General features: G+C 39.3%; 1 protein-coding gene and 1 pseudogene across 2 annotated transcripts in view; both read right to left on the bottom strand.

Annotated features, from left to right (window-relative positions):
* Positions 1-26,489, bottom strand: part of LOC309340033 (uncharacterized protein) — a 194,880-nt gene that overhangs the window by 67,706 nt on the left and 100,685 nt on the right. The window contains exon 5 of the mRNA XM_081858558.1: positions 8,261-8,385. Within this exon, the coding sequence (XP_081714684.1) occupies positions 8,287-8,385 (99 nt within the window). The 3' untranslated portion in view covers positions 8,261-8,286. The remainder of the gene's footprint in view (positions 1-8,260; positions 8,386-26,489) is intronic.
* LOC309340456 (histone chaperone asf1b-B pseudogene) lies at positions 13,892-15,026 on the bottom strand (annotated as a pseudogene). Its single transcript has one exon. The product of its transcript is annotated as a histone chaperone asf1b-B pseudogene (transcript).

Below are 26,489 nucleotides of genomic sequence, written 5' to 3'. Positions count from 1 at the left end.
TTTCGGAAGCAGGGAAACCTGCAGGAGAAGGTTAAAATTTAGGAACTGAAGTGCCACTTCCCTAAACCCGGGAGCGGTCTGCGAGAGCCCGTTGACGGTGAATTGATAAATCTGACAGCTACCTGTCAAGATATAAAAGAAGGACTTTGTTGCTATTGTCCGTTTCTGTGTACAAAAAGAAGGAAGGTAATTTGAATTGCTACAATTTTACGTCTGGGACTTTTGGGACCGTGCTGGAAGGAGCGAATGGAAACTGTGTCCCTCTAGAGGGAGCTTTTGGATATTGTTGCAAGAATGCAGCTGGGCTAAAGATAAAGGCTCTGAGAAATCAGCTTTGACCTTGGATATTTTTAAGGATGGCGGTTGAGAAGGAAGTTGCGTCTGAATTGAACAGGACATTTTATCTGCTGGGAAAGCTGCAAGAACAGATAAATGTTATGGCTACTAATGTTGAAACTCTGGGAACAAAAGTGGGCATTGACAAAGAGGTTGACAGGAACCCGGCACAGGAGTCTATCTTAATTGAACAAATTGGAGAACCAGAGAAGGAGAAAGTTGCTGCTGTGAAAGTGATGCAAGGAGGAGCTGTAACCCTACAGAGGCAAATGTTGGATTATAACTTGAGGCCCTATATGATTGCTACTAGGAGAAGCCAGTCTTTGGAGGTGAGAGCCTGGCTTGGGGTGGAAAATGAGGGATGGAGAGATTACCCTATGTGGGCATCGGGTAACTTTTGGGATGTGAATCTGAGCCAGGTGGAGATTGGAGTCTTTGGGGCCTTTGGATTTGGAAGGAGTGTGAAACAAGATTTGGAATATTCTATGGGCCCTACCTTCAACTATGGAAGCCTGGCAGACTTGCTAAGAAGGAATATGACTACTGTTGGGTTGGAGCTCCCCCAAGATTTGTCTTTTAACACCAAAGACTATCAAAAAGATCGGCAGAGGGGACATGAAAGAGAGCTAAGAGCCTCGGACTTAAGATCTCCGGGTTGATGGACTTTTATTGATGAAACTGTTGGTAGGGGCCGAGACCGGGGAGGGGAGTTGGTGAAAGAAAAATTGGGAATCTAAAGTGTATATCTTTTTTCTTTTTTTTTCTTTTAATGAGAGATGGGAAAATCGTGGAATGGAATTTCTATGATCTCAGGGGAAACATCTTAAGAGAATAAGTTCAGATATATAAGTTTTAAATGAGAAATAAGATTAAATAAAGTAAAAGTAGATGGCTAATTGGTAAAAGAGAGAATGGAAAATTACAGTATATTAAGATAAGTTATAAGGATAAAAACAAGGATGAAGGATTTGCTGAAATATCTATTTGAAGTAGAATACAAAGAGGGGAGGTGTGAGGAGGTCAAGGAAATAAGTTAAGAAAGGGAACTATATTAAGGTTGGTTTTCTTGATTGTATTTTTTTTTCTTTTTGGCTGTTTTTTGCTTTTTTATCTCTTTATTTTACTTTTCTTTTGGATATGTTGTGTTTCTGTATTCTGTGTTTCTTTTTGTAATTTTTTTTTGAAAATTTGAATAAATATTATTTGGGGGGGGGGAAACCTATGTGATAGTTAAATGAACATTCCATCCTCTGATTCCAGAACTATCTGTCAGGCCTGGTCGTTGTCCTCTTCAGATCACCACACAAACGCTTCTTGTTCTTTTATAAAACTTTTTATTGCGTATTAACAAAACAATCTTATAAACGGTTCTTAAACATTATTCCTCAGAGTCACTTCTTTCAGATACCTTCTGAGCTCTGCTTCTCCGTGACCAGCCACTCTCAAAATGTCGAACGCGCCCTTCCCTTTGTTTTCCCGCTCTTTTTTCTAACCTCCTGGCTAGAGCTGGCTTGTATCTCCCCTCCTCCGAATCTGAGCTAGAACTTAACCCTTGCCTTTCCTGGGAACAGCCGGTCCCTCCCTGTTCCTCCTCCTGTTCTCTTCTATTAGATTCACTGCTCCCCTCCCCCCCTTGGGGAATGCTTTCTCCCTCTGAGAAACTGGAAACTTCTTTTTTTTTTTTTTATAAATATTTATTAAGGTTTTTTTTAAAATATAAATGCACACATAAAACAATCTTACTTTTATAACAACAAATTCTTCACTTCTTTGGACTCCCTCACGTCCCCCTCTCCCATTTACATCATTAAAAAAAAAATTTTTCCAAACAAATTATCAGCTTGTTTACAATCTCATGTCCACACATTCCAATATGATTTAACACTTTTTCCAATAAAATTTTTATATTTTCTTTAGTCTCACTTATCATCAAATTTAAATCTAGTTTAGTGGTGGCCAGTTTTTTATAATCTAGCATCCTTCTTAACATTCAAACAAATTACAATGTTTTTGTAAATACATCTTGAATTTCTCCCAGTCTTCCTCCATCTTTTCTTCTCCCAGGTCTCGGATTCTGCCAGTCATCTCGGCCAGTTGCATATAGTCCATCAGCTGCATCTGCCACTCTTCCAGTGTGGGTAAATCTTGAGTTTTCCAATTTTTTGCGATGAGAATCCTTGCTGCCGTTGTTGCATACATGAAAAATGTTCGATCCTTCTTTAACACCTTCTGGCCGACAATACCCAGAAGGAAGGCCTCTGGTTTCTTAGTGAAGGTATACTTAAATACCTTTTTCAGCTCATTGTATATCATTTCCCAGAAGGCCTTCACCTTAGGGCATGTCCACCAGAGGTGGAAGAATGTTCCTTCATTTTCTTTACATTTCCAACATTTATTGTCAGACGAATGGTATATTTTGGCAAGTTTAACTGGGGTCATGTACCATCTATATATCATTTTCATAACATTTTCCTTCAGAGCATTACATGCAGTGAAGTTCAACCCAGTGGTCCACAACCTTTCCCAGTCCTCAAACATAATGTTATGCCCAATATCCTGTGCCCATTTTATCATAGCCGATTTAACCATTTCGTCTTGTGTGTTCCATTTTAGCAGCAAGTTATACATTCTAGATAGTACCTTGGTTTTGGGTTCTAACAATTCTGTTTCTAACTTCGATTTCTCCACCTGGAACCCTAACTTTTTGTCATTTTTAAAAACTTCTTTAATCTGAGCATAATGTAACCAGTCTCGCACCTTATCCTTCATTTTCTCCAAACTCTGCAATTTCCAATTGTCTCCATCTTTTTCTAATAATTCCCAATATTTTGGCCATTTGGCCTCCATATTGGGTCTTTTTCGGGCCTTAGCCTCCAGAGGTGAGAGCCACCTTGGAGTTTTGTTTTCCAATAAGTCTTTATATTTCGTCCAGACATTGAACAGTGCTTTCCTGACAATATGGTTCTTAAAGGCCTTATTGATCTTAACTTTGTCATACCATAAGTATGCATGCCAACCAAAAGCATTGTTAAAACCTTCCAAATCCAGCACGTCAGTGTCTTCGAGAAGTAGCCAATCTTTTAGCCAGCAGAAAGCTGCGGCTTCATAGTACAGCTTTAAGTCTGGCAGGGCAAAGCCACCTCTTTCTTTCGCATCTGTTAATATCTTAAACTTAATTCTGGGCTTTTTGCCCTGCCAGACAAATTTAGATATATCTTTCTGCCACTTCCGGAAGCACTCCGTTTTGTCCACAATCTGTAATGTTTGAAACAAAAACAACATTTTTGGCAATACATTCATCTTAATAGCAGCAATTCGGCCTAACAAAGAAAGCTTCAATTTTGTCCAACTATCCAAGTCTCTCTTAATTTCAGACCAACATTTTTCATAATTGTCCTTAAATAGACTCAGGTTTTTTGCTGTTATGTTTACCCCTAGGTATTTTACTTTTTTAACCATAGTTAGTTCTGTTTCTCTCTGAAACCTTTCCGACTCTGTATCTGTCAAATTTTTTCCCAACACTTTAGTTTTCTGTTTATTTAATTTAAATCCTGCCACCCGACCAAAATCCTGTATCAGTTGTAATACTCTTTTCGTACTAGATTCTGGCTCCTGCAGAGTCAAAACTAGGTCATCTGCAAAAGCTTTCAATTTGTATTGTTTCGCTCCGACCTGAATCCCTTCCACCAACCGGTCCCCTCTGATCAAATTCAAGAGCACCTCCAGAACCGAAATGAATAACAAAGGGGAAATCGGGCAGCCTTGTCGTGTTCCTTTTTCAATTTTGAACTCTTCTGTAACCACATTGTTAACTATCAGTTTGGCCTTTTGTTCTGAATATATTGCGTCAATCCCATTCTCAAACCCCCGTCCCACTCCCATTTCATTCAAATTTCCCTTCATAAATTTCCAAGAAATATTGTCAAAGGCCTTCTCCGCGTCTATGAAAATTAACACTGCTTTTGTATTTATGTCTGTTTGCAAAAGTTCCAAAACGTCAATAATGTTCCTAGTATTTGCAAACATATGTCTACCTGGGAGAAAGCCTGCCTGGTCTTTATGAATTACTTCATTAAGCACTCTTTTGAATCTACTTGCCAAAATGTCTGCAAATATTTTGTAATCCACATTCAAAAGGGAGATGGGACGATAGTTTTTGAGTTGTGTCTTTTCAGCTTCAGATTTTGGTATCAATGTGATAAAGGCTTCCTTCCACGATTCCGGCGCCTTCTTCCCTTCCATAATTTCATTACAGACCTCCATCATTGGTTGGGTCAGATAGTCTTTTAATGTCTTGTAATACTTGGAGGTCAAACCGTCTGGCCCTGGAGATTTGCCCAGTTGCATGTTCTGAATAGCTTGTTCAATCTCTTGTTGTGTTATTTTGTTGTTCAGGATTAATCTGTTTTTTTGTGACAACTTTGTTAATCCATTTCTTTCCAGAAATTGTTTAATCTCAACCTCATCTTGCGGCCCTTGAGTGTATAATTTTTTAAAGTATCTCTGGAAGCACTTTCTAATTTCCATGGGGTTCTGGATATTTCTTCCTTCAATTTCTAGGTTTGTAACTGTATTTAATTTCTGTCTCTTCTTCAACTGCCAAGCTAGCAGTTTTCCACATTTATTTGCCGATTCAAAAGTTTTTTGTTTCATTAATTTAATCTTCCATTCTATTTCTTGGTTTATCAATTTAGAATATTGGGCTTGATATAGTTTAATTTCTCTCAGAATCGGCTGTGACTTCGGGTTTGATCTTAATTTCTTCTCCAATTCTTTAATTTTCTGCAAAATCTTATCTTTCCTTTCATTTTGTGTTCTTTTCTTTACAGTGTTCTGTTGTATCAAGAACCCCCTCATCACAGCTTTGCTTGCGTCCCAGATAGTTCTTTTTTCCACCGTAGTGTTCATATTTATTTCAAAATAGTCCTTCAAGGTTTTTTGGGCCTTCTTGACAATCTCCTGATCTCTAAACAAGCTATCATTCATCTTCCATCTAAAGGAGCCGGTTGGCAATAGTGTCATATCCATCTTCAGCGCATTATGGTCGGAGCAGGTCTTTGGGCAGATTTCCACTTTTCTGACCTTGGGTGCCAGACCTCTAGATATCCATATTTGGTCGATTCTTGTCCAAGTCAGTTGGGCTTCAGAGAAGAATGTTCCCTCTCTTCCCAGGGGGTTCTTAGTTCTCCAAATATCAATCCAGTCCATATTGTCAGCCATTTCAAAAAAGGTCTTTGGTAGTCTGCCGTCTTTTGTAACGTTTTGATTTTGTGACTTATCCATGTTTGTCGATACGACCCCATTCATATCTCCCATCATAATGATGTTGTTGTAGTCCAGATAGTCCAGCATAGTCTCATGCAACTTCTTGTAAAATTCCGATTTCCCGTCATTTGGTGCATAGATTCCTAATATCAGAATCTTTTCTCCTTGATGTTGTATCTCAATTCCTAATATTCTTCCATGTTCATCTTTGAATAAGAATTTAGGTGACAGGCTCTCTTTTGCATATATCACCACTCCTCGCTTCTTTACTCTGTCCGAAGATATAAATTCTTGGCCAAGTCTTTTGTTTATTAACACCTTTCTATGGAGCCTAGTCACGTGTGTTTCTTGTAAGCAGATAATATCCAATTGTTCTTTTTTTAGTATATGAAAAATTTTCCTCCTTTTTTCCGGGATATTGCAGCCATTAATATTCCAACTCAAAAGTTGCAGAGACATCCTGAATAAATCTGGTTATTTTTCAAGGGGTGGTATCTTGTTCAGAGAATCTTCAGAGTCCAAGGGTGCAGATGCCTCTGGTGTTTCAGGCCCTGGAAGTTGGTCAATTCCTTTGTGAAGGTCCTCTCCGTATATGTTCAGAAATTTATCTCTGTCTTCCGATGTTCTGATTTTGATCTTCTTCCCTCTAAAGGTAAAAGATAGTCCTTGAGGAAATTCCCACCTAAAGATGATTGAATTCTTCCTTAGTAGTCTTGTCAACTCCAAATAGTCAGATCTAAGATCTAGCAGTTGTTTAGGAATATCCTTGTAAATCTCAATTCTTTTGTCCAAAATGTCCAGTGACTTTCCGTAGTGTAGGCCCAAAATCTTATCCCTTTCCTCCTTTGACCTCAATATTATCAAACAGTCTCTGGGCTTCTCTTTCTTTAGAAGTCTTCCGAGCCTAAAAGCTGAGACAATTTTAAAGTCCTTTTCCTCTAAACTCCAAAATTTGGAGAATTCTTTAGTCAGAAACTCAGCTAGGTTGCCTTCTTCCACTTCTGGTATTGCTCTTATCCTTAAATTGCTCTCCCTGTTCCGCAGTTCAAGCATGGACAAATAGGTCTGATGTTCGCCTACTTGCTTGCAGAGTGGTCTTACCTCTTGTTCTAAATTTTCAAGTTTTTGGCTGGTATCTTCAGCCAATTTCCGATTTTCCCCTGCAGCCTCCTTCAATTCTCCGATTGCTTGAGTATTCTGTGAGACTTGTCCAGATAATTTATTTAAACATTCTATGTTCTGCTCAATTTTATATGTTTGCTCATCAGCTTTCTTGTCCAAAGATTCTACTTTCTTATCCAAAGATTCTAATTTTTCAAAAATTTTCTCTAAAATAGTAGTGCTTGCCCCTGAGGCCATATCTTCCAGTTGTAATTCCTCAGTTTCTCCCTCCCCTGCCCGTGGCAGAGAAACAGTTTCGACCTCAGAGGGCAAAGTAGGCACAGATGATCTACGTGCCTGTGAGGCTGCGGTTAAAGTTGTCAAAGTTGTTTGTTTAGTTCTTCCTCTCCTTCTTGTACCACTCATTCCAAAGTTATCTAAAATTCAAGGTCAAGCTGAGTTGTTCCCATGAGAAAGCCCCGGCACAGATGGTCACAGTCAATAAGGGGCCGGGAAAAAGAAAGTAAAGTAAAAGTCACTGTTATAAGTCCCAAATCCTCTAGGGGGAGTTTAAAATATTTCAGGGAAGAAATCAATTTCAGTTAAAATAAAGTCAAATTTCTAAGTCCAAGAACCTTCAATAAAAAGATTTTTCAGCAGAGTTAAGGTTTAGTACAACAACAGTATTTCTGATGGTGTAAGCTGGTAATCCAAATGCTTCAAAGTAACAAGTTCAGACTCTCTCAGATTGTTTCAAAGTTCAGATTCAAAGTATCCAAGCTGCAAACTGCAAGCTGACAGCTCAGTTTCTCAGGCAGTTCCAGCGCCTGGGGTTTTTAGTTAAAATGTAGCTCCAAAGGGAGAAAGATTAAAATATAACTAAAATTCATAAGAGTCCAGCACATGAGGTTATCTATTCCACTTAAAATAAAGTTCAATGGGTGCTCAGATCAAATAGTTTAAAAGGTCTCTCTTTGCCTCCACTCCTCCACGCTCTTTGCGTTCAAGTTCAATGGGAGCGGAAGACGGACTTCCTGTTTTTCGTCAATCCGCATTCAGCCAAATTTAATGTTTTAAAGTCCCGAATTACATACAGTCAGTTGTTTACTCACGGGTTGTTGTTTTTAAAGCATAAATTTCAGGAAGAAAGGTCAGCGCTCACTGGCAACAGCTACGCGGCTTCACTCCGCCGATTGCGGAACGACCCACAGCGCCGCAGCCTCCTCCGCGATCCGGAGCCCCTTACGAGGCTCCCTCAACGTTTCGGTGGCCGCTTCTGGCGCCCGCCGGGTCCCGGGACCGCAGGCTTCTGCTGCCTGCGGTTTTCCGTTTTTGGGTCTCCGCTGCGCCGTAGCGGACGACCCTTTCTCGTGCGGAGCTTCCCTTCCCGTTAGGAAAGGGCAGCCATTACCCTTCGCGCCGCCTCCGGAAGTCGAGAAACTGGAAACTTCTAACTCTTCCCTGACACTATCTAATTCAATCAATATGCCATCAGGCTAGTACAACTGCTACTTTACCTAAGAAATGTTCTTTCATCCATTAGCAGTACAATACTCACACATATCTAGGTGAGCCTTGGCCAGCTCAGACATACACCATACAGATAATGGTCCTGACCCAGTGGTGCCTTGCAGATTCAAGGGTTCTAATGCTCACACAGAAGTCCTCTTCTTGCAAGTGTACCTTTAAACAGAAGAAGTTACAGGAAGGCATGGGAACTAAGGTAGTTTGCCTTAACTATTGGCTTCGCCTAAACTCAAATCCCCCCGGTCTAATATACCTAGTGCTGCAAGATTGTCACAAGAGTGCCTGGACTAAAATTGTCTATCAAAAACTTCACCACAACAGCTACTCATTTTGGTTTTTAGTAAAGCAAACAGTCTAATTTGTCAGCACCTAAATGATATTGGGCATCAGAACAACTTGGCCACAATAAGGAAATTTTGCCCATGGTATGACTATTTTCCACCTTCCCATTTCAACCCTCTGGCACTCTATCTGCATAATCTAGCAATTCTAAAATATAGACGTGCTTTTACTCTTGCAAGATTGAATGTATTGCTCTCGGCTGTACTTGAAGGACAATTCCAACAGATTCCACATGAAAAACGCTTATGTCCCTGTGGAGATGACAGTACCAAATCGGTGGCGCAAGCCCTTCTGGCTTGCACTTTTTATAAAGACTTGAGGAATGATATTATCACCCCTCTTTTATTGTCCATTCTGGGTCGCCCAACCACTGCCACAGTGTCATTTCTCTTGGCAGATCAAGATGAGCAGGTGACAGCAAACGTTGCAAGGTTTTGAGCTGGGGCAATCAGAATAGGATCCACTATTTGACTATTGATTCAAAACCCTAAAATGTATTTTATAAAATTGACTTTTTATTTCTATTCTTTGTATATAGTATTGTGGTTTTATTGCTATGGCCGATGGCTGGTTCAAATAAAGATTCATTCGTTCGTTCAAGGTGGTTTGGCCAAAGGCTTCATGGAAAACATGGATTCTAACAAGGATTAGGAAGGAAGGAAAAGAGGTGAAAAAGGAGTCTATAGAAGTGAACAGGGAAACCTGCATGCACAGGATCACCATGTCCACACTGAAGCCAACAAAGAGCTAGGGTTTGGGATAATGCAGTAAATTTACTAAAGGTACAGTGGTACCTCGATTTTCAAACGTAATCCGTTCCAGAACACTGTTCGAGTTCCAATATTTTCAAAAATAAAAAACTCATTATGGAAGCCTCAAAATGGAAAACTCAATACAGAAGCCATGTTTCTGGTTTGACTTCCGAGGCGCGTTCGAAAACCGAAGCATTTACTTCCAGGTTAACGGCGTCCGAAGACCGAAATGTTCAGCAACAGAGATGTTCAAAAACTGAGGTACCACTGTATTTTGGTATTTTCCACTTTCTCCTTTATGGCTAAACCTAATATAAAAATATAATACTATTAAATAGTCATAACCAAAGGATTCATTTTACACACACACACACACACACACACACACGGGGGAAAATGAGTTGAGGAATCATAATCTCAATTTTAATTAGACAAAAGAATTGTAAGTTGCAAAATACCTCATTATTCCTGTGGGATATTTCACCTGCTGTTGCTACCATTATGAAGGCAGTGGGGCAGGCAGGGAGTGGGGGTAGAAATGATGATGAAAGGAAGGAGGGAAATCTATGTGAGGTATGAGTTTATTCTATATATTTTCTGAAAGATTGTCAGTCGTCAATGCAGAATATTTTTCAAACTTTTGCTGTGAGTTAAATGTTATTTGCTCAATAAATCAGCATTTCCATGTTGTCTTTCCTTACAAACATTTCACTACATATTTATTTACCTATTCTGTCTAATTCTTTGGACCTGTCTAGGTGTATGCAGATCTTTTGGCGAATGCATGAGATGCCAAGAGGAAGAGTTGGTTGTAAAGCAGCATTTTCTCAAATGTACACACTCTAATACTCTGTTCCAGCCTCTGCTTTTGCTGAGGGAGAAGCACACCACTGCTGCTCTGCTGCTACCCTCTCTCTCCCTTGCCAGTCACACCTCCCCTTGATGCAACTGAGTGGGGAACTGTATCAGATGGCTAGCCATAGCACTGCATCACATTCAAGCCATTTGTGTTTACTTACTGCATCACGTCCAACCCATTTGTGTTTACAGCCTTGATGCACCAAGAAGACCCACATCAGCTATCTCAAACTCCTCATAGACATTCATTTTGGAGAATTAACACACTGTAGTTAGTGCATTACAGCCCGTTTTAATGTGGCATTGTAGAATGTTATACTTAATGAGCACTTCTTGCTGTAATGGCATAATGGTGACTCTCATCGCTTTGGAATAGTAATCTAATGTCATCACAGATGACAAGGCACTCATGAGTCTATGCATATGGCATAGACAAATTAGCAGAGCTAGGTCACTAGATCATCAACATGTACAAGAGTATATGTACTGTGTCACAATGGAAAGGGGAAAGGGACGTACTAGCTCCTTGTTAGCTTCTGCAAACTACTAAATCCATTGTGTGCACACACCTTTTAGGCATATAGACCAAGAATTTCAGGATTCATCAACAGGAACCATTAAGAATTAGGGCAGCTCTGCAATACCACATCCTTTCTTTTGCATAAGCACACCCAGAATGCCATGTCTGGGTGTCAGATGCTAGACTCTAATGGAATCTTTTGAATATTCTTATATTCCTATAGTTTTAAACAGTGCGTTTTTCTGGGGGTATGCAGGGGTACGCATACCCCAAAGCATTTTGTGAATTTAAGTTTGGCCTCATTAAGGGGCAGTATTTCAACATGGGTAGGAAAATAAGAGGTCACCTAAACATTTTTTAAAGAAAAAAAGCACTGGTTTTAAACGAATATGATATGTATGTTTGTGCATGACAAATAGTCATGGCATAGGCTCCTAGCTTGCACTTGATTTTGCAAAATAAAAAAAATCCTTCCAGTAGCACCTTAGAGACCAACTAAGCTTGTTATTGGTATGAGCTTTCGTGTGCATGCACACTTCTTCAGATACCTGATTTTGCAGGTCATGGGAGTTAACATGGATTCAAAGTATTGGGGATTTTGTTGTAGATACCAGTATAAATACTGGTGAATCTATAATTGACTCAGAAGTGATACAGCAGAGGCACCTCTCAGGATGTTCAGTAGTCCATTTATACTATTGTAAAGGAACATTTGGCTTCCTTGACTACACTCCTAACAGAATCATGATCTATGAATAATGTTTTCTTTTCAGTAACATGAAAAGAGCAGGTATAGCATAGTAAAAAAGAACTGCGAACAGCAGAACCATGACCAAGCCATTCCCTGTGTCTGCTGAACAGCCTCACTCTTGAAAGAACAATTTTGCAGCCTGCCAGCGAGCTTTTGCCAGAGTATGTCTGACGAACCAAGAAACACATTCTCTGACATGTAAAAAATTATTGATTCTGCCAGTATACTCAATCAATTTCAGCATGCAAGACAGACCACAAGATTCAGTACATACATGGAGGAACCACGAAGACTCTTCCTTTTGGATATAATGCAATTAAAATGATTTTATGCATAGTTAAAATGTTTGCTTATACAGAAAGGTAATAGTGTGTAAACTATGTGAAATGCATGCTAAGAAATAATATAAAAGCTTTATTAAAACTGAAACATATTGCTAGACAAGGTGGCATTTCTATTTTCTTGAACAATAGAAAAACTGTGTATATCTAAATGTGACTTAAGTGCTTTGAGAAATTGCTTTTAAAACGAACAGTGTATTGATATATTTTCCTGTCAATTGAAACGGAATCAATTGTAACTTTGCTGATAGAGAGGCATTGTGGTACAACTGTTCCTTTTTTAAAAAAGGTTTTAAAATACAAAAGCCATTCATAAATATGAAATGGTTATGACTATGTTAGTCTCTTGACCTAACACACTGATAGTCTTATATTAGATTGTTCCAATGCTTTAATGAACATATAATTTTACATTTGAGTAGGGATGGAACAGAAATTCATTTCAGTTTGCATTTTTATGTGGATCTACCTAATCTACACTTCTCAAAACAATACATGTGCAGAAATGCAGGTAATCATTGCAAATTAACATTTTTCTGAATTTTGTGATGCAGTTTTACAATCCAAATATATGTACAAAAATGCAATGTGTACAAGCACCAGCCCAGCTAGAGCATTTGATGCGCATGGAATGAGAGGCCCCTTTTTCATGCCACTTCCCTCTGGCCAGTGTGAGATGTCTGTTTGCAAGCTCAATTCAGAGGAGAAATGTGGCAAATAAAAATAAGGGTACTGAGTCAAAGTACTGCTCATGACACAATTATTAGTTATAGACAAACTTTCATCACAATAACCAGGTCCACCAGAGCCCAGGCAGACAATGGGTTGCTCTTCTAATATCCAATACTCCCACAAGATTAAAATCCCAGAATATTGTGCAGTAAATAAAAAAGTTGCAAAAAGGCTATTCCTGTGTAAAGGTAAAGGGTTAAGGGACCCCTGACCATTAGGTCCAGTCTCGGACAACTTTGGGGTTGTGGCGCTCATCTTGCTTTATTGGCCAAGGGAGCCGGCATACAACTTACGGGTCATGTGGCCAGCATGACTAAGCCGCATCTGGTGAACCAGAGCAGCGCACGGAAATGCTGTTTACCTTCCTGCTGGAGCGGTACCTATTTATCTACTTGCACTTTGATGTGCTTTCAAACTGCTAGGTTGGCAGGAACAGGGACCAAGCAACAGGAGCTCACCCCATCGCGGGGATTCGAACCGCCAAACTTCTGATCGGCAAGCCCTAGGCTCTGTAGTTTAACCCACAGCGCCACCCGTGTCCTGTGTACATGCTCATAATTCCAGACCTTCCAAGTGTCCCTATTTTCTAGGGACGTCCCTTATTTAGGAAAACCGTCCCAGTTTCTGATTTGATCCCAGAATGTCCCACTTTTCCTTAAAATGTCCCTATTTTCATTGGAGAAATGTTGGAGAGTATGGTAGGATGTCCCTATTTTCGATGGAGAGTATGTTGGAGATATGTTGGAGAGTATGGAGTTATTCAACCCCCAAGCCATCTGAAGACAATCCTGACATCCCACCAGATGTCAAAGAGAAAAACAACTACCAGACTTTTAGAAGACATCTGAAGGCAGCCCTCTTTAGGGAAGCTTTTAATGTTTGATGGACTATTGTATTTTAATATTTTGAGGGAAGCTGCCCAGTATGGCTGGGGAAACCCAGCCAGATGGGTGGAGTATAAATAAATTATTTATTTTATTATTATTATTATTATTATTATTATTATTATTATTAGGGAAGGTTGGTATTTTTGTTTGTTTTTTAATTCCAAAAGGTTTTATTGGTCAGACATACAATGCAAAAATGTTTTAAACACCTATATGCTGTGTTCATCTCTAAAATATCAAGGAGACAAATAGAGAGATCAAGTATCAGGGCAGGTAATAAGAGAAAAGAAGGGTGTGCGACTGGAGGCAGGCCAGAAAAAAACCCCAAGTGGGGGGATTTGTAAACTTAGCCACTATCTAAAGGAGTTGATGCAATTCCTGCTCACTGTGGCCTTGGGCAGATTTTGGGTCAGTAGTAGAAAGAAGGCCTACTGGTGCAAGCTAAAAGAGGGAGTTCTCAAAAGCAGTGCTGGTCTCTTATGCAAATAGGTAAATTGTACAGCTTAAATCTCATCATCCATTACCTTACTAAGCACAGATTGTAAAATTGGGACAGGCTTATCAACTCCTGAGAGGCATCAAGACCTGACTGCAATTGCTAGCTATTCTGCCAGCAGCAACTCATCAAGACTTAGCTGTGTTGCAACAGAAAACTGTCCTGAAAAGAAGGCACCCACTATGTTAGATTCCCAGGAAATGGGTACTCAAAATAACAAGGAAGCTCCCATTGCTAAGCCTTCTGGAGACCTGGAACAAAGGAGGGAAACACAGGGTTCTTCTTTATGCAGCTAGACTAGGTTCCTGTCAAGGGTCAGAGGATCCAAGGAGCAATGAAGAAATACTATGACAGAACAGAGCTGTAGATCTGTTACAAACCCCAACACGAAAAGGACTCTGAATTGTCAGTCTCCATAGACATATCAGTTGCTTCATTATCCCAAATCCCTCCTACATCTCCCACAAAAACTTGTCAGCTGCTCTTCACTGCGCAGGGTCCTCAACATTATTGTGTTTGGATCACATACAGTCCATGGAATTCTCTGGTTGCAGACCCATGGAATGGACCAAGCCTTTGATGTAGGCACAGCTAGGAGGCAGGAAGCTGTCAGGTTCTGGGTCTACATTTTCAATATTGTCCATCTGGTCTCTAGGACCATCCCAATCGATGTGGAAATGGGTGACTCTGAGGTTGGATGCCAGGATATTCCTCTGTAGCTGGGAGAAGTCTGGCTTGAGGGTGGGTTTTCTCTTAGCTCAGGATCCATATATACATTGTTGACACAGTATCCAATGCAGATGAAGGTACCAGAACTTGTACCAGAAAGGTACAAGTAGTAAGTATTGCTGTAACTCCCACAGCATCACTTTCAGGGATTAGATCAGGGTTGGGGGCATTGGCTTCAAACACAAATATATGCCTTCCAGCTGGAACAGGTCCCACCAGCACTGAGTCAAGAACCTGGTCATATTCCTCACTCTCTGCAGAGTTCACATAAATGATCTTCCACTCCAAATTGTGAGGCAATGCCTCCCCGCACTCAAATTGCACCTGGAAGCAGAGCGGGTGGCCGGGTTTTCCAGCAATGAAACTCCCAGGACAGATACCCACGCCATGACAGATTTCTTCTTTCCCCCCTGCCCACTTGCCTGCTTCCTTCTCTCTCCATAGGGAAGGCTTTTTAAATGTTTAATGTTATGTTTTTATATATGTTGGAAGCTGCCCAGAGTGGCTATGGGGGAACCCAGTAAGATGTGTGGTGTATAAACAGTAAAATTATCTTTATGGAATGTGATGTCCCTGTTTTCATTGGAGAGATGTTGGAGGGTATGTAACTCATAACATTTACTGGCTTACTGGCTGGGGAAGCAGGAGGGTGAGGGGTGAGACTACAGCCACGGAACTTTTCTCAATTTGGGTACAACCTGCTATTAGTGTGGAAAGGAAAACCCTGCACATTCTAATGACAGTGACATGTGACCAAAAGTGCAAACAATTAGCTACCAACCTACTCTTTAAAATGTTGTATCAAACAGCAACTACACCACTGTAAGTGATAAGTGCAGGAAGGCCCCAATCAGGGCTTTTTTCCAGCAGGAACTCGCCGGGACTCAGTTCTGGCATCTCTCAGATGGGCACCACTGCCATTATAAGAGAACAAGGGAGGCGTTCATGGCGAGTTCCGGCACCTCTTTTTCTAGAAAAATAGCACTGGCCCTAAAACTGCAGTATATTACAAAGGAACGTAGCTCAGTAACAGAGCACCAACCACAATCAGAAGATCCCAGGTTCAGTTCCCAGCATCTCTAGGTAGGTCTGGAAATCACTCCTACCTGAAACCTTGGAGAGTTGCTGCTGATCAATGTAGACAATACTGAACCAGATCGACCAATGGCCTGATTTGATATGAGACAACTTCTTCTGTTAGGAAAATGTGCTTGCAAAAATGTGGATATTAGGAGAAATCCACAGTAAAATGCTGAAAAATTAATTTGAGGACTTTAAAAATAAAAGCAATCTGATGCACAAAAATGGTAAACCTATCTTAATTGGAAAAATGCTCAACTGATATTGACAGATTTGTCTGTCCCTAATGTTGAGGAAGCATTAACTATTAGAAATCGTAACATCTTCATACTATGAGCCATATATAATTTATTTTGAAACAGCAGAGAAATGTATTCAGGCCCTACATTTAGAAAACAGATCCCAAAGCTTATGTACATTGTCAAATTGGGATAAAGGTTTACATCTAATGCAAAACAATGCTCATTTGTAGTCAAACCCACAATTTAGAGACTTAAGAAAAATAGATCAGATGTATTTAAAATAAACATCAAGAAGTGTTATTTTATTTTAAGGAATTGTATGGCTTTGTAGGCCTTATGCCCCAAGGTGTTAGTCCAGTATTTTCAAACATTCCTTAGGATATATTTCATCAAATCCTAGAGTCCTGCAAATCCTTTGGAAATCCTTTAGAGGATATAGTTATTTATTTCTTTGAGAAATAATTATTTCTGGAATCAAACCGTAAGAGCTTTCTGTTCAGAAAACAGAGAATATTTGGAGAAGATGTTTTGTAAATCTGCAGGGTCTAGATGCACAAACATATAAGCAATGGTCCAGTCTTTCATATATCTTCAACCCTGCCCAGTCTTAGTGCTGAGGACATACCTAGATGGTGATCCTTTCTTTTATACTCCAGAGCATTTTTCTGTATTGTAGCAAAGGCTAGAGTTGGTCCACCTGATGTTGACTATGCTAAGTCCTTCCTCTTGAGTCCAGTTCCTCAGTGGCTGGGAGAAGAGATATGGTAGACCTTCAGTATCAGGGAGATTTTTTAAATACTCAAATTTTCTTTTTTACACTGTAAATTAAATTGAAAGTCTCTTGTCAACACAAAATGGAATATTTTATGTTCTCATTAAAGAAAGTAAATTAATAAACAGTCATGCTTTGAGTACACATTAGTTCTAAAGAGTATGACCTAGTCTGTATCCAGCCTGGTTCCTTTTGAACATTTCTGATTTACTGTTCCTTTCTGAATAGAGTTAAAAGTATTCATTCACCCCCCAAAGTATGAGGCATAACATATCATATGTTACAAAAGTCAGAGACTTTGCCAGCATCATGTTTTCTCCAAAACCTTTAAGTGTGTTTTCACCCTGGTGGTTTGAACAAAACTTTGGAGCTTTTGTGCCACGTACAAATGTTGTCGATAAAACACATAGGAATCTTAAACTAATGTAGACTGTAGCCAGTACAGGTTTTCCATTTGCATTGTTTCACAGGCTTCACATGACATCCAATTACATTTTTTGTAACATTACATTTCATAACCATTCCATTTATTTATTTATTTTATTTGTTTATTAAATTTATATACCACCCTTTATCCAGGGATCACAGGGCAGTTTACAGTATAAAAACACTAAGATAAATACATTTATTTGGAAAATGAAATAGCATTAATGTAATCCATGTGCAGATTCCTGAACGAAAGGATGGTATAGCAGTGTTAAATTTGAATGTTAAAAACTACAAGTGCTTTTGAAAGTTTTCTCTAATGCAGCACAGATTGTCAATGCATTAAAGGTGATACTAGTGATATCTAAGATATTCAAATTACTCAAAATACAATAAGACAAGTGAAAAAATGGGATTAATTTGAATTAGTTGGTGAAACTCACCTGATAAATGTGCCCTGATTACCATGGGGACATTTAGTCCCTGTCATTTTCTGTTGTTCTGGCTCGAATCCTTTTCAAGTGCAGTCAGACATGCAGCAACAGAATATTTTTTTTCCATAAGCCACTGAAGCCAGTAGGAGTGTGAGCAACTTTGATATGAGTGGGGAAAGGGTCAGTGACTGCTAAGCTCGAACAGCCTGATAAGAATATTAAATCTAACATTTATCCCCAATGAGTGTCTGATGAGCCATACCTTGCTCTGCTGACAGAGTTCACTAAAAACACATTATGATAATCACTGCAGTGTTCTAGCAAAAGCTGAGGGACCAGATCACAACAAAAGGGACGACCCCATTATGTTGTTCACCAGGCAAGTACATTATTAGAATGAAAGCTTTTTGCCTATTTACAAACAAGTCATTAGAATTGGTAATCATCATTCCAACAAATGTTCGTTGAAGAAAAATTAGTATTTTCCTTTCTCCACATCACTGATTCCCACTAGATTCTTCGCATTACTGTTAAGCAGTAACTGGTTATGAATACAATCTAGTCCTTTGAATACTTGGATTATATTTTCTGATTAAAATTACTCATTGCCTTGTTTCAGTTCAGTATTCATGTCACAGCATTAACATTCTGATATGAAATCATAATGTGGCCTTGGGATTTTATTTGGGGTTTTTTTGGTTTGTTTCATTTCTATCTGCGGGAAAGGAAATAGGCTAGGTCACATCAGAGCCCATTTAGATTAATTATAATGACTCACTGATATGTGCCACGTTTATACAGTTGGGATTCAACACTCCTGGGATATGTTTCATTGGTTCTCCCTGCTATGTACGGTAGGTAGAGGTGAATAAAAATAACAGCTCCTTTCCAGAGAATGGCAAAGGCTTATTGGCATAAGGAATTCAAGTAAGAAAGAAGAGAACTTGACTACACCTTTTCTGACAGATTGAGATCACGACTACCTGGACCAACTTAAATTTTAACAACAAGTTATGTGTTGGTTTAGCTCAACCTCCTTGTTTTTCAACAGTGATGTTTACATAAGTTAACATATGAGCAATAATGCAGCCTCAGGACTGGAAATATATTTAACAGCCAGCATCTTTTAGAAGAAAATTATTTCAGATTCTAGATTTTAGCAGCAAATCATTAGCCTTTAGTAAGGGAAGCAATTTGGATTTTAGATATCTAGAGCCTAAGCTATGTAGGACAAAATTGACAGTGAAATAAAATATCTAAAATCTACTCAACACCATTTTTTACATACATACAAAGTATTTTAGAAATCTATATATTTTGCTTCTGTTCTTTCTGAAATATATTCTGACAACCCTGGCTTCTGCAAGCCACTCTGTAGTTTTAGCCCAGTGGAATGATTTCATTCTGCAGTCCACCCAAATGCAGCATGGTGGGATAGGGCAGTTTCAGCTACTCCTAACTTTTTTTTCTGGCTGATTGTGTTCATTCAGTTTCTCCTTGTGCTGAATAGCCTTTTCCATATATACAGTTGGTTCATGCTACCTCAATTATTGCATCAGTCCAATATCTCTACTACCTAAAGCAGCCAGGATTAAATGCTGAAACACCACAGCCTCCAGAATCATTGTATGGAATGTCTCTCTATTCTTTTATTTGAGTTTGGATCAGGCCCAGGTAGGATGGAGCATGCAATGCAAATATCGTCTTGCTGCACCACTACAGAACTCATTACTCATGCATTATGCATTCAGGCATTATGTCAGCTCAGAGAGTGGAAATTCAACAGAGAGACCATTTTTCTTTCCGGTGTTTTCTGTTCCTTTTATTCAATACCATCAATACATTTCTCTTTTTTGGCTCGTTGCCTTTTAGCCAAAAGGCTAAACCTTCTGTCCTTTCTCCTTTCTTCGACTACCTTGCAGTGGATGTCTAATGACATATGCTTGCTTTTATAGCTAATAGTTTATGCAGGGAGCAATAGGTTTGACTTCTCGACCCTTTTGCTGAATTCTTAGTATGCCTCAGTCATCACAATTAAATGTCTGAAGGGAGTGGGGAGGATACCCTGCCGCACTGGAGACTGAAAACAAGCAACTGCCTACCAAAAATCAAAAGCTAAATGTCTCATGGACAATCTCTGACACACAACCCCCCCCCATATGTTGCTACAGGGAAATCACAGGTTGTAGATATTGAGGCGAAATGTGGTATAAACAATAGAAAATTCTGGTGTTTTTTTTCTTCAGGGGCAAGAAAGAGAAACTTTGTCCCTACAGGAAAGGTTCTCCTTAGTACTGTTTCTTCAGTCTTTCACAAGGAATATTATTTTAATATGATGGTGGTAGTATATTATGCCCCAGCCATTTCTCATAAGAGTGCTACATTGGAGACATAGATGGGCATGCCAAAGCAGCTGACAATGTGCCTACTCTTTCTGCTACAAAGGACAAAATCTGTGCACCTTATACCTTGTGGTAGGATGCTTCAGCACGATCCAAAGAAACCAGGGTATGAACTGTGGCGCATAGTTAATTTGCAAATGAAAGCCCCAACTGCAAGTGATGAGAAAGACCTGTGATTGGATTTTCCAGTGCTTTCACTTTCAGTAAAAGGAGCCTCCCCCTACCTCTCATTTTAGATCTGGTACTTACTTATATAATTAAGAAGACTTGTAATTGTTTTTGAATTAACAGTGTGCAGTTCACTTGAACTGTTTTTTCCTAATTAACTTGCTTGGTTGCACATGATTTGAATAATGAAGTTTAAGCCTTCCACTCCACCCCTCAGTCCTATTTCTCCAACTTAAATCTCTCCGTCCACAAAATTGGTATTAGCTGTGGAGCAAGGGGTGGCGGCCGAGAGACAGGTATGCCATGGGTACTAACGTTTCCTCCCCTCCAACTAAAATCCCTCACCTGGAATGTATATGTGAGACATAACTGGAGTTAACCAGCACAATTGTATTAAAATATCAAAGATCTGAGAGTGAAATCAAGCTAGGAAACTTCAAGCAGCCTAAGATGGTGAAGGTATGAGGGAAACCTCCTGGCCCTTTACCTGACACCATCCCGGGTCAGGGCACAAGGTCTGATGATTCACTGATTTGGTATATTCATTGCCTTCTTACTTAAAATAAAAGCCAATATATGGGCAGTTTGGGTGTGAGTGTGGGTGTGAGGGGGGCGGGAGGCCATTATCTTCTAACAATTCAAATAAAACTGCATGTATTTGCATCAAAACTTGTTGAACATAGGGGTTACTTTAAGTACAGTACCAATAAATTATCATGTGTGTATCCTGAGAAAGACACCTATAAACTACAGGAAAGATATTCTGATGATTTAAAAACTCCCTTTCTTTGAATGAGAATTACAGTGTCTGTTAGTGAGCAAGACAATTCCCAAATAAAATGCAACTTTATCCCAAAGTCAGTAGCTCTGCCCTAAACCTAATAAGATTATTTGTGTATAAACTTCTTAATTTGCTTCCCTATTTATCGGCTATTTCCACTGTTCCTATAACATTGCATTTCCACAGTTAATTCATCATGCTATAAAATAAATCAAAGCACTAAACAAGAAACATAAAATATTCTAACTTTCTATCACATCTGTTTAATGGAATATTTCAGTATCCTTAAGAGAATACGTTGTCTCTTTCATTGAGTTATAGAGAGCGCAAGAGAAAGATTGACCTAGTTCATAACTCCTTTTCCAAGTTCATAACTCATTTTCCAAGTCAGCATCTAGAAGCTCATGAGCAAGGCAAATAAATAGGTGACGTCACCTGCTGCTCTCTGCCCCTCTCTGCCTCTGTATTCAGATATTCTACTTTTGTCTATGGAGGCTCCACTTGGCATTTAGCTAGATCGAACAAGAATGAGTTTCTGTAATCTTTTTTCAAGCACACCTCCATGATCTTCACACACTGAATGTTTGGAGACCAAGAGTGGGATTGCACATATCTCTGTTCCCCAGTTCATTCATTCATTCATGCATTCATTCAATCAATCTAGAAGGTGCACACATGCTATGTGCGCAGGACTTTTTTCACACGGATGACCTTAACAGGGGGTTAGAGACATTCATGGAAAATACAGCTATCAAAAACTACTGCCTCCAGAACCAGAGGCTGCATGACTCTGTGTACCAGTTGCCAGGGAGAACAAGTGGATAGTGCTGCTGTGTTCATTTCCTTCTTGTGAGGTCCCATCAGCATCTGGTTGGCTGCTGTGAGAACAGGACACTGGACTAGATGGATCTTTCTTCAGATTCCGTAGAGCTTTACTTATGATGGACGTTTTAGGCCAACAAATATCTGAAGGGCCATAGGTTCCTCATTCGTTTTATAGAGTATCTGGATATTCTCTTTTCCTTTTAAATAGAGGGTTTCTGAACGAAACATTCAAGTACACTTTGTTCTGGTTTGCTAGATCCTTACTTTCCCAGACAAAATGTAGCCTTTTGAGCCAAGGTATTCGTAAGGGGACACAGAAAATGACAGCAGAATACTGATCTCTGTCAACAAGCATCCTTTAGTGACTGCCAGCACAAAATATTAAAGCGAATTGTCAGCATATTCCTCTTCAGCTGATGGTAATCACTGGTCATATATACATTCCCATACTTTTTCAATTCCTCTGGAAAGATTTTATGGTAGAAAACATCTGCACTTTCTTTGACTTCTAATCTCTCCTTATTAAAACATGGATACACAACTCAGCAAGCTATTGTGAACTGTGTTTTACCCTGTTTACATCTCATGAGCCTAATGGGATAAGAAAAAGTAACTTTCTGTTTGGGCAAAACAAAAAGATGGGCTTCAGAATGCCGTGAGCAGTAAAACTACATATCTGAATCTAAAGTAGGTCAAGTCCAGATCTATCAGAGATCCAAAAAAGAGAGATTGCAGAGTCCCAATATTTAGCTAAAGTCTTTCTTTAAAACACAGAAATGTTTAAAATGTAACTGGAAATTCTTTGGCTTTACATTTGGGGACATCTATTCTTTTTTTGGAGCCTTACCCAAGGCAAAGTAATCCAAGCAAGGCAGTTGACTTACACAAGATGTCAAGTTCTACAGAGTTTGTGTGCCAGAATGCTAGAAGATCTGATTTGTGCCCTTTCTCTAGGGAACAGATATGCTATGCTGAACTGAAACAGGGGGTAGGTACTGGATAGGTATAAGAAGGAAAGAAGCGAAAGGATTAACATTAGCATTCAAACAAATAACTCTGTGCATTGGTTCCAAGCAACAGATTGTTCCCCTCTTTTTTAGTGGGGTCATTTTAGCTCCATCACATCTGTCAGTGTTTATGCTGAGCAAATAATAAAGAACAAAGGAAATGTAGACCCATCTGCAGTCAATTATTCCATGTTTTTCAGACCTATTCCATTTCTATAGGATCACCCACATGTTGTATAGCCAAAAACTAAATTATCATTACTAAGAATGCATTAACTCCAAAAGATCAGTTGCTCAGTTTACCATAGTCATACAATTTCAGACATGTGTAATAGCTTTGTATCTTCTTTATGACATGGTGTCTTTAATTAAGGCAGTAGGAACTTTCACAGAAATGCCCAAGTGTTTCAAAAATTCTTACTCTGTACCAATGAAATACTAATAGTCATGCCATTTCTTTTATACCCTGAGTTAGCTTCGTAACAGCAATTTCTGCATCAATTTGGTTCCTTTTTAGTCCTTGCACAGAGAATGACACAGAACAAAGAAATAGGAAAACAGTGCTAGGGCTGAAATAATTTTTTAAAATTGTGTTGGCTAGTTCACTAAGCTGGTGGAAAAGCCAAATATCCATTAACCTTTGATCTAAGGGACATCGGTGCACTATAACTTTAGTCATCTATGTCTATAAGCTTTAACTCATTAAACCACAAAAGTATTCTGAGATTACTGAATTTCATATGTATTCTTGGCTAAATGTGCACATATAGCTGCTATCAGGGAAGAAAAGGATACTTACTGTCCTTTGCTTAGCTTAAGTATCATTACGCCATGTGTTGGCCACAGCAAGATTTAGACCTCCATCATCAGCACCTATGTAATATGTGCAATCTGTGCTTTTCAGACTACCAGATAATTATTTCCCTTTGTCAGGCAAAGAGATATTTTACACTGCCATAAAAACCTTTATTCTCAGAAGATCAGTTTCACACACAAGGCAATAATCACAATCATTTTATTCTTTCAGTTCTATTAAGATTAAAAATATTATCAAGCTGCATAAACAGACTTTGCAGCACTCTCTATTTTCAGCCTAATTTACTTTTTAATTAGAAAGCAAAACAGTTCATCAGAAGAATGAGGTAATTTCTGGCCACAATAAAAATATTTGGCATCTGTTTTGATAAAACTTTATACTAATATTGTCAGCACGGCAGCTCAAAAGAATGTTTTGGGCTAATACATCCTGCTTTCATACTACCATCATACGGCAATACTTGTACTTTTCTACAGCTGGGGCAAACAGGTCAGTAAGCTATTCGTTTCATAAACTGAACTTTAAAGATTATGCATGAAGATATGATATACTGAAACCCTTAAAAGCAGCAGTACAACAGACCAGTTCAATCTACAATTTACTGCTTTCGTTGAAATAGTTCCCACATATTGTAGAATATATCAATAAATTACACTTTAAACTGAACAGCTGAACATGTAGCATTGGCAAGAGCATTCCAGACACTTGAGGAAAATCAACTGTACAGACTGAAACAGGTTTAATGGTTATGCCTCTTTCTAGGCTGTGTAGGTATTTTATTTCTGAGAGTGAGGCTGCTTCAGATCTTTAACAAAAATTCTCACCAAAACTACAATGTTAACAGATCTGATCATGTGTCTATCCTCATATATATGGTGAAAACATGTGCACGCATATGCATGCATTCTCGGAAATACGGCACTAGGAATCTTTATTCTAGGGATGGCTTGCCACAATGGTTCCAACTACAAATTTAGAAATGTCAATACTGTCATGCTTACTTGGGGGAATTAACAAGAACCAACAAATGTCAACAGGAATATAAATGAAATGTATATTTAAACAAACTGTTGGGCAGTAGGTAAAATGGGTCAGCAGCTTATAATAGTAATATATAATAGTGCCAATATAATAGTAAAAAGGAACCCAGCAAGGCAGTTGGTTGTTACAAGTTACACAGGGTACTCAACTCATGTTGCTTTGACCATAAGCTTAAACAGTTCCTATCATGGACATAGAGACAGAGGCAGAGATATTGCCTTATGTGGAGTGGGTGCGGGTGCTACAGAACCTGTAGAATTATAGTGGAAGCTTAAATGCACTGGCAGGGGTGGGGAGCTCAAATGAAAATGACTGAAGTTGGAAGACAGTGAGGTTAGGGAAGTGAGAAATGCAGAGACAGGAGGGAGATGTGATATGCTAATAATTACGTGTCCAGAGAAAGACAGAGTAAAGCAAATATATTTCCTTAATTTCACCATGACATGACTTCAGGGCTCCATGCAGCAAATTGGCTAAATTGGAGAAACTAAGAAAACTTGCAAGTTTCTTCTGTTTTTCTGAAAGAGTCCTGTAACCAAAACAAACAAGCCCTTGTAAGGAGCCCCTGAACCAAAGTCTAGTTTCTACTCTAGGTTCCTTAGAACCCTCATACCGAGTTTCCTGTTGGGAAAAACACTGGCTTGTCCTTCTTGCAAGGGTCTTGATTAACATGATCTAGCTAAGTTGAAGATGTCTGGCTCCTGCAGGCATCTACATGGTATAATACTGTTACATACCATCCCATCTCCAAGCAGGGAGACACTACAGGGCTTCCAGCACTTACCCAGGGTTTAGTTTCCACAGGATTAAGGTCAGCAGAGGCTGTGCTGTTTTTAGGATATATGGTTTTATTTACACAAATATGCAACCCAAGCATAGGATGGAGGGGCTCATAGCAGTAACACTCCCAAAGATATTGCTTCTCCATTAGTCACAGCTTTGGATTGTGGGACGTGGGTGGCGCTGTGGGTAAAACCTCAGTGCCTAGGACTTGCCGATCATATGGTCGCCGGTTCTAATCCCCGCGGCGGGGTGAGCTCCTGTCTTTCGGTCCCAGCTCCTGCCCACCTAGCAGTTCGAAAGCACCCCTAAGTGCAAGTAGATAAATAGGTACCGCTTTATAGCGTGAAGGTAAACGGCGTTTCCGTGTGCTGCGCTGGTGCTGGCTTGCCAGAGCAGCTTTGTCACGCTGGCCACGTGAGCCGGAAGTGTCTCCGGACAGCGCTGGCCCCCAGCCTCTTAAGTGAGATGGGCGCACAACCCTAGAGTCGGACACGACTGGCCCGTACTGGCAGGGGTACCTTTTACCTTGGATCCAGCACACAGCAAAACAGGTCTCTCTGTCTGAAGCTCCTAGCCTTTTGCTCTCTCACACACAACTCTCTAGTCCAGCCCCACTTTGACCTGTGGTTCCCCATTACTTAGCTGTAGGTATTGCAACCTAGCTCATTCTCTGAGTTGCTGATCAGGCCACTTAAGTGGTCAGCTAAGACCAATGTCTTTTTTTTTTTTTCAATTTAAATTTTTTATTTCATAGAAGTAAAGAATATGTACACGCCCACACATATAAACATACAGAAATAAAAGTGTTGCACAGACAAATAGAAATAAAGAAAGAAATAAAAGTAAAAGAAATATATAGAAACTTAATTTTCACTTTGGTTACATTTCTTAATCTTCGTTTTCAAAACTTCCTTTAGCTTTCCCGAAAATCATTCGAAGTAACACTTTAAATTACACATTTCTTAGTATATATTGTCATTGTACCTTTTTATATACATTTCTTAATGTATATTAACCTTACATATTATTTGGTCTCCTATTCTCTTTAAACAATAACTCACAGTCTTTCACAGT

The sequence above is a fragment of the Podarcis erhardii genome, assembly GCF_964252035.2.
Source record: "Podarcis erhardii genome assembly, chromosome: 4".
NCBI lineage: Eukaryota > Metazoa > Chordata > Lepidosauria > Squamata > Lacertidae > Podarcis > Podarcis erhardii.
This window is presented reverse-complemented; position numbering and strand designations above follow the sequence as displayed.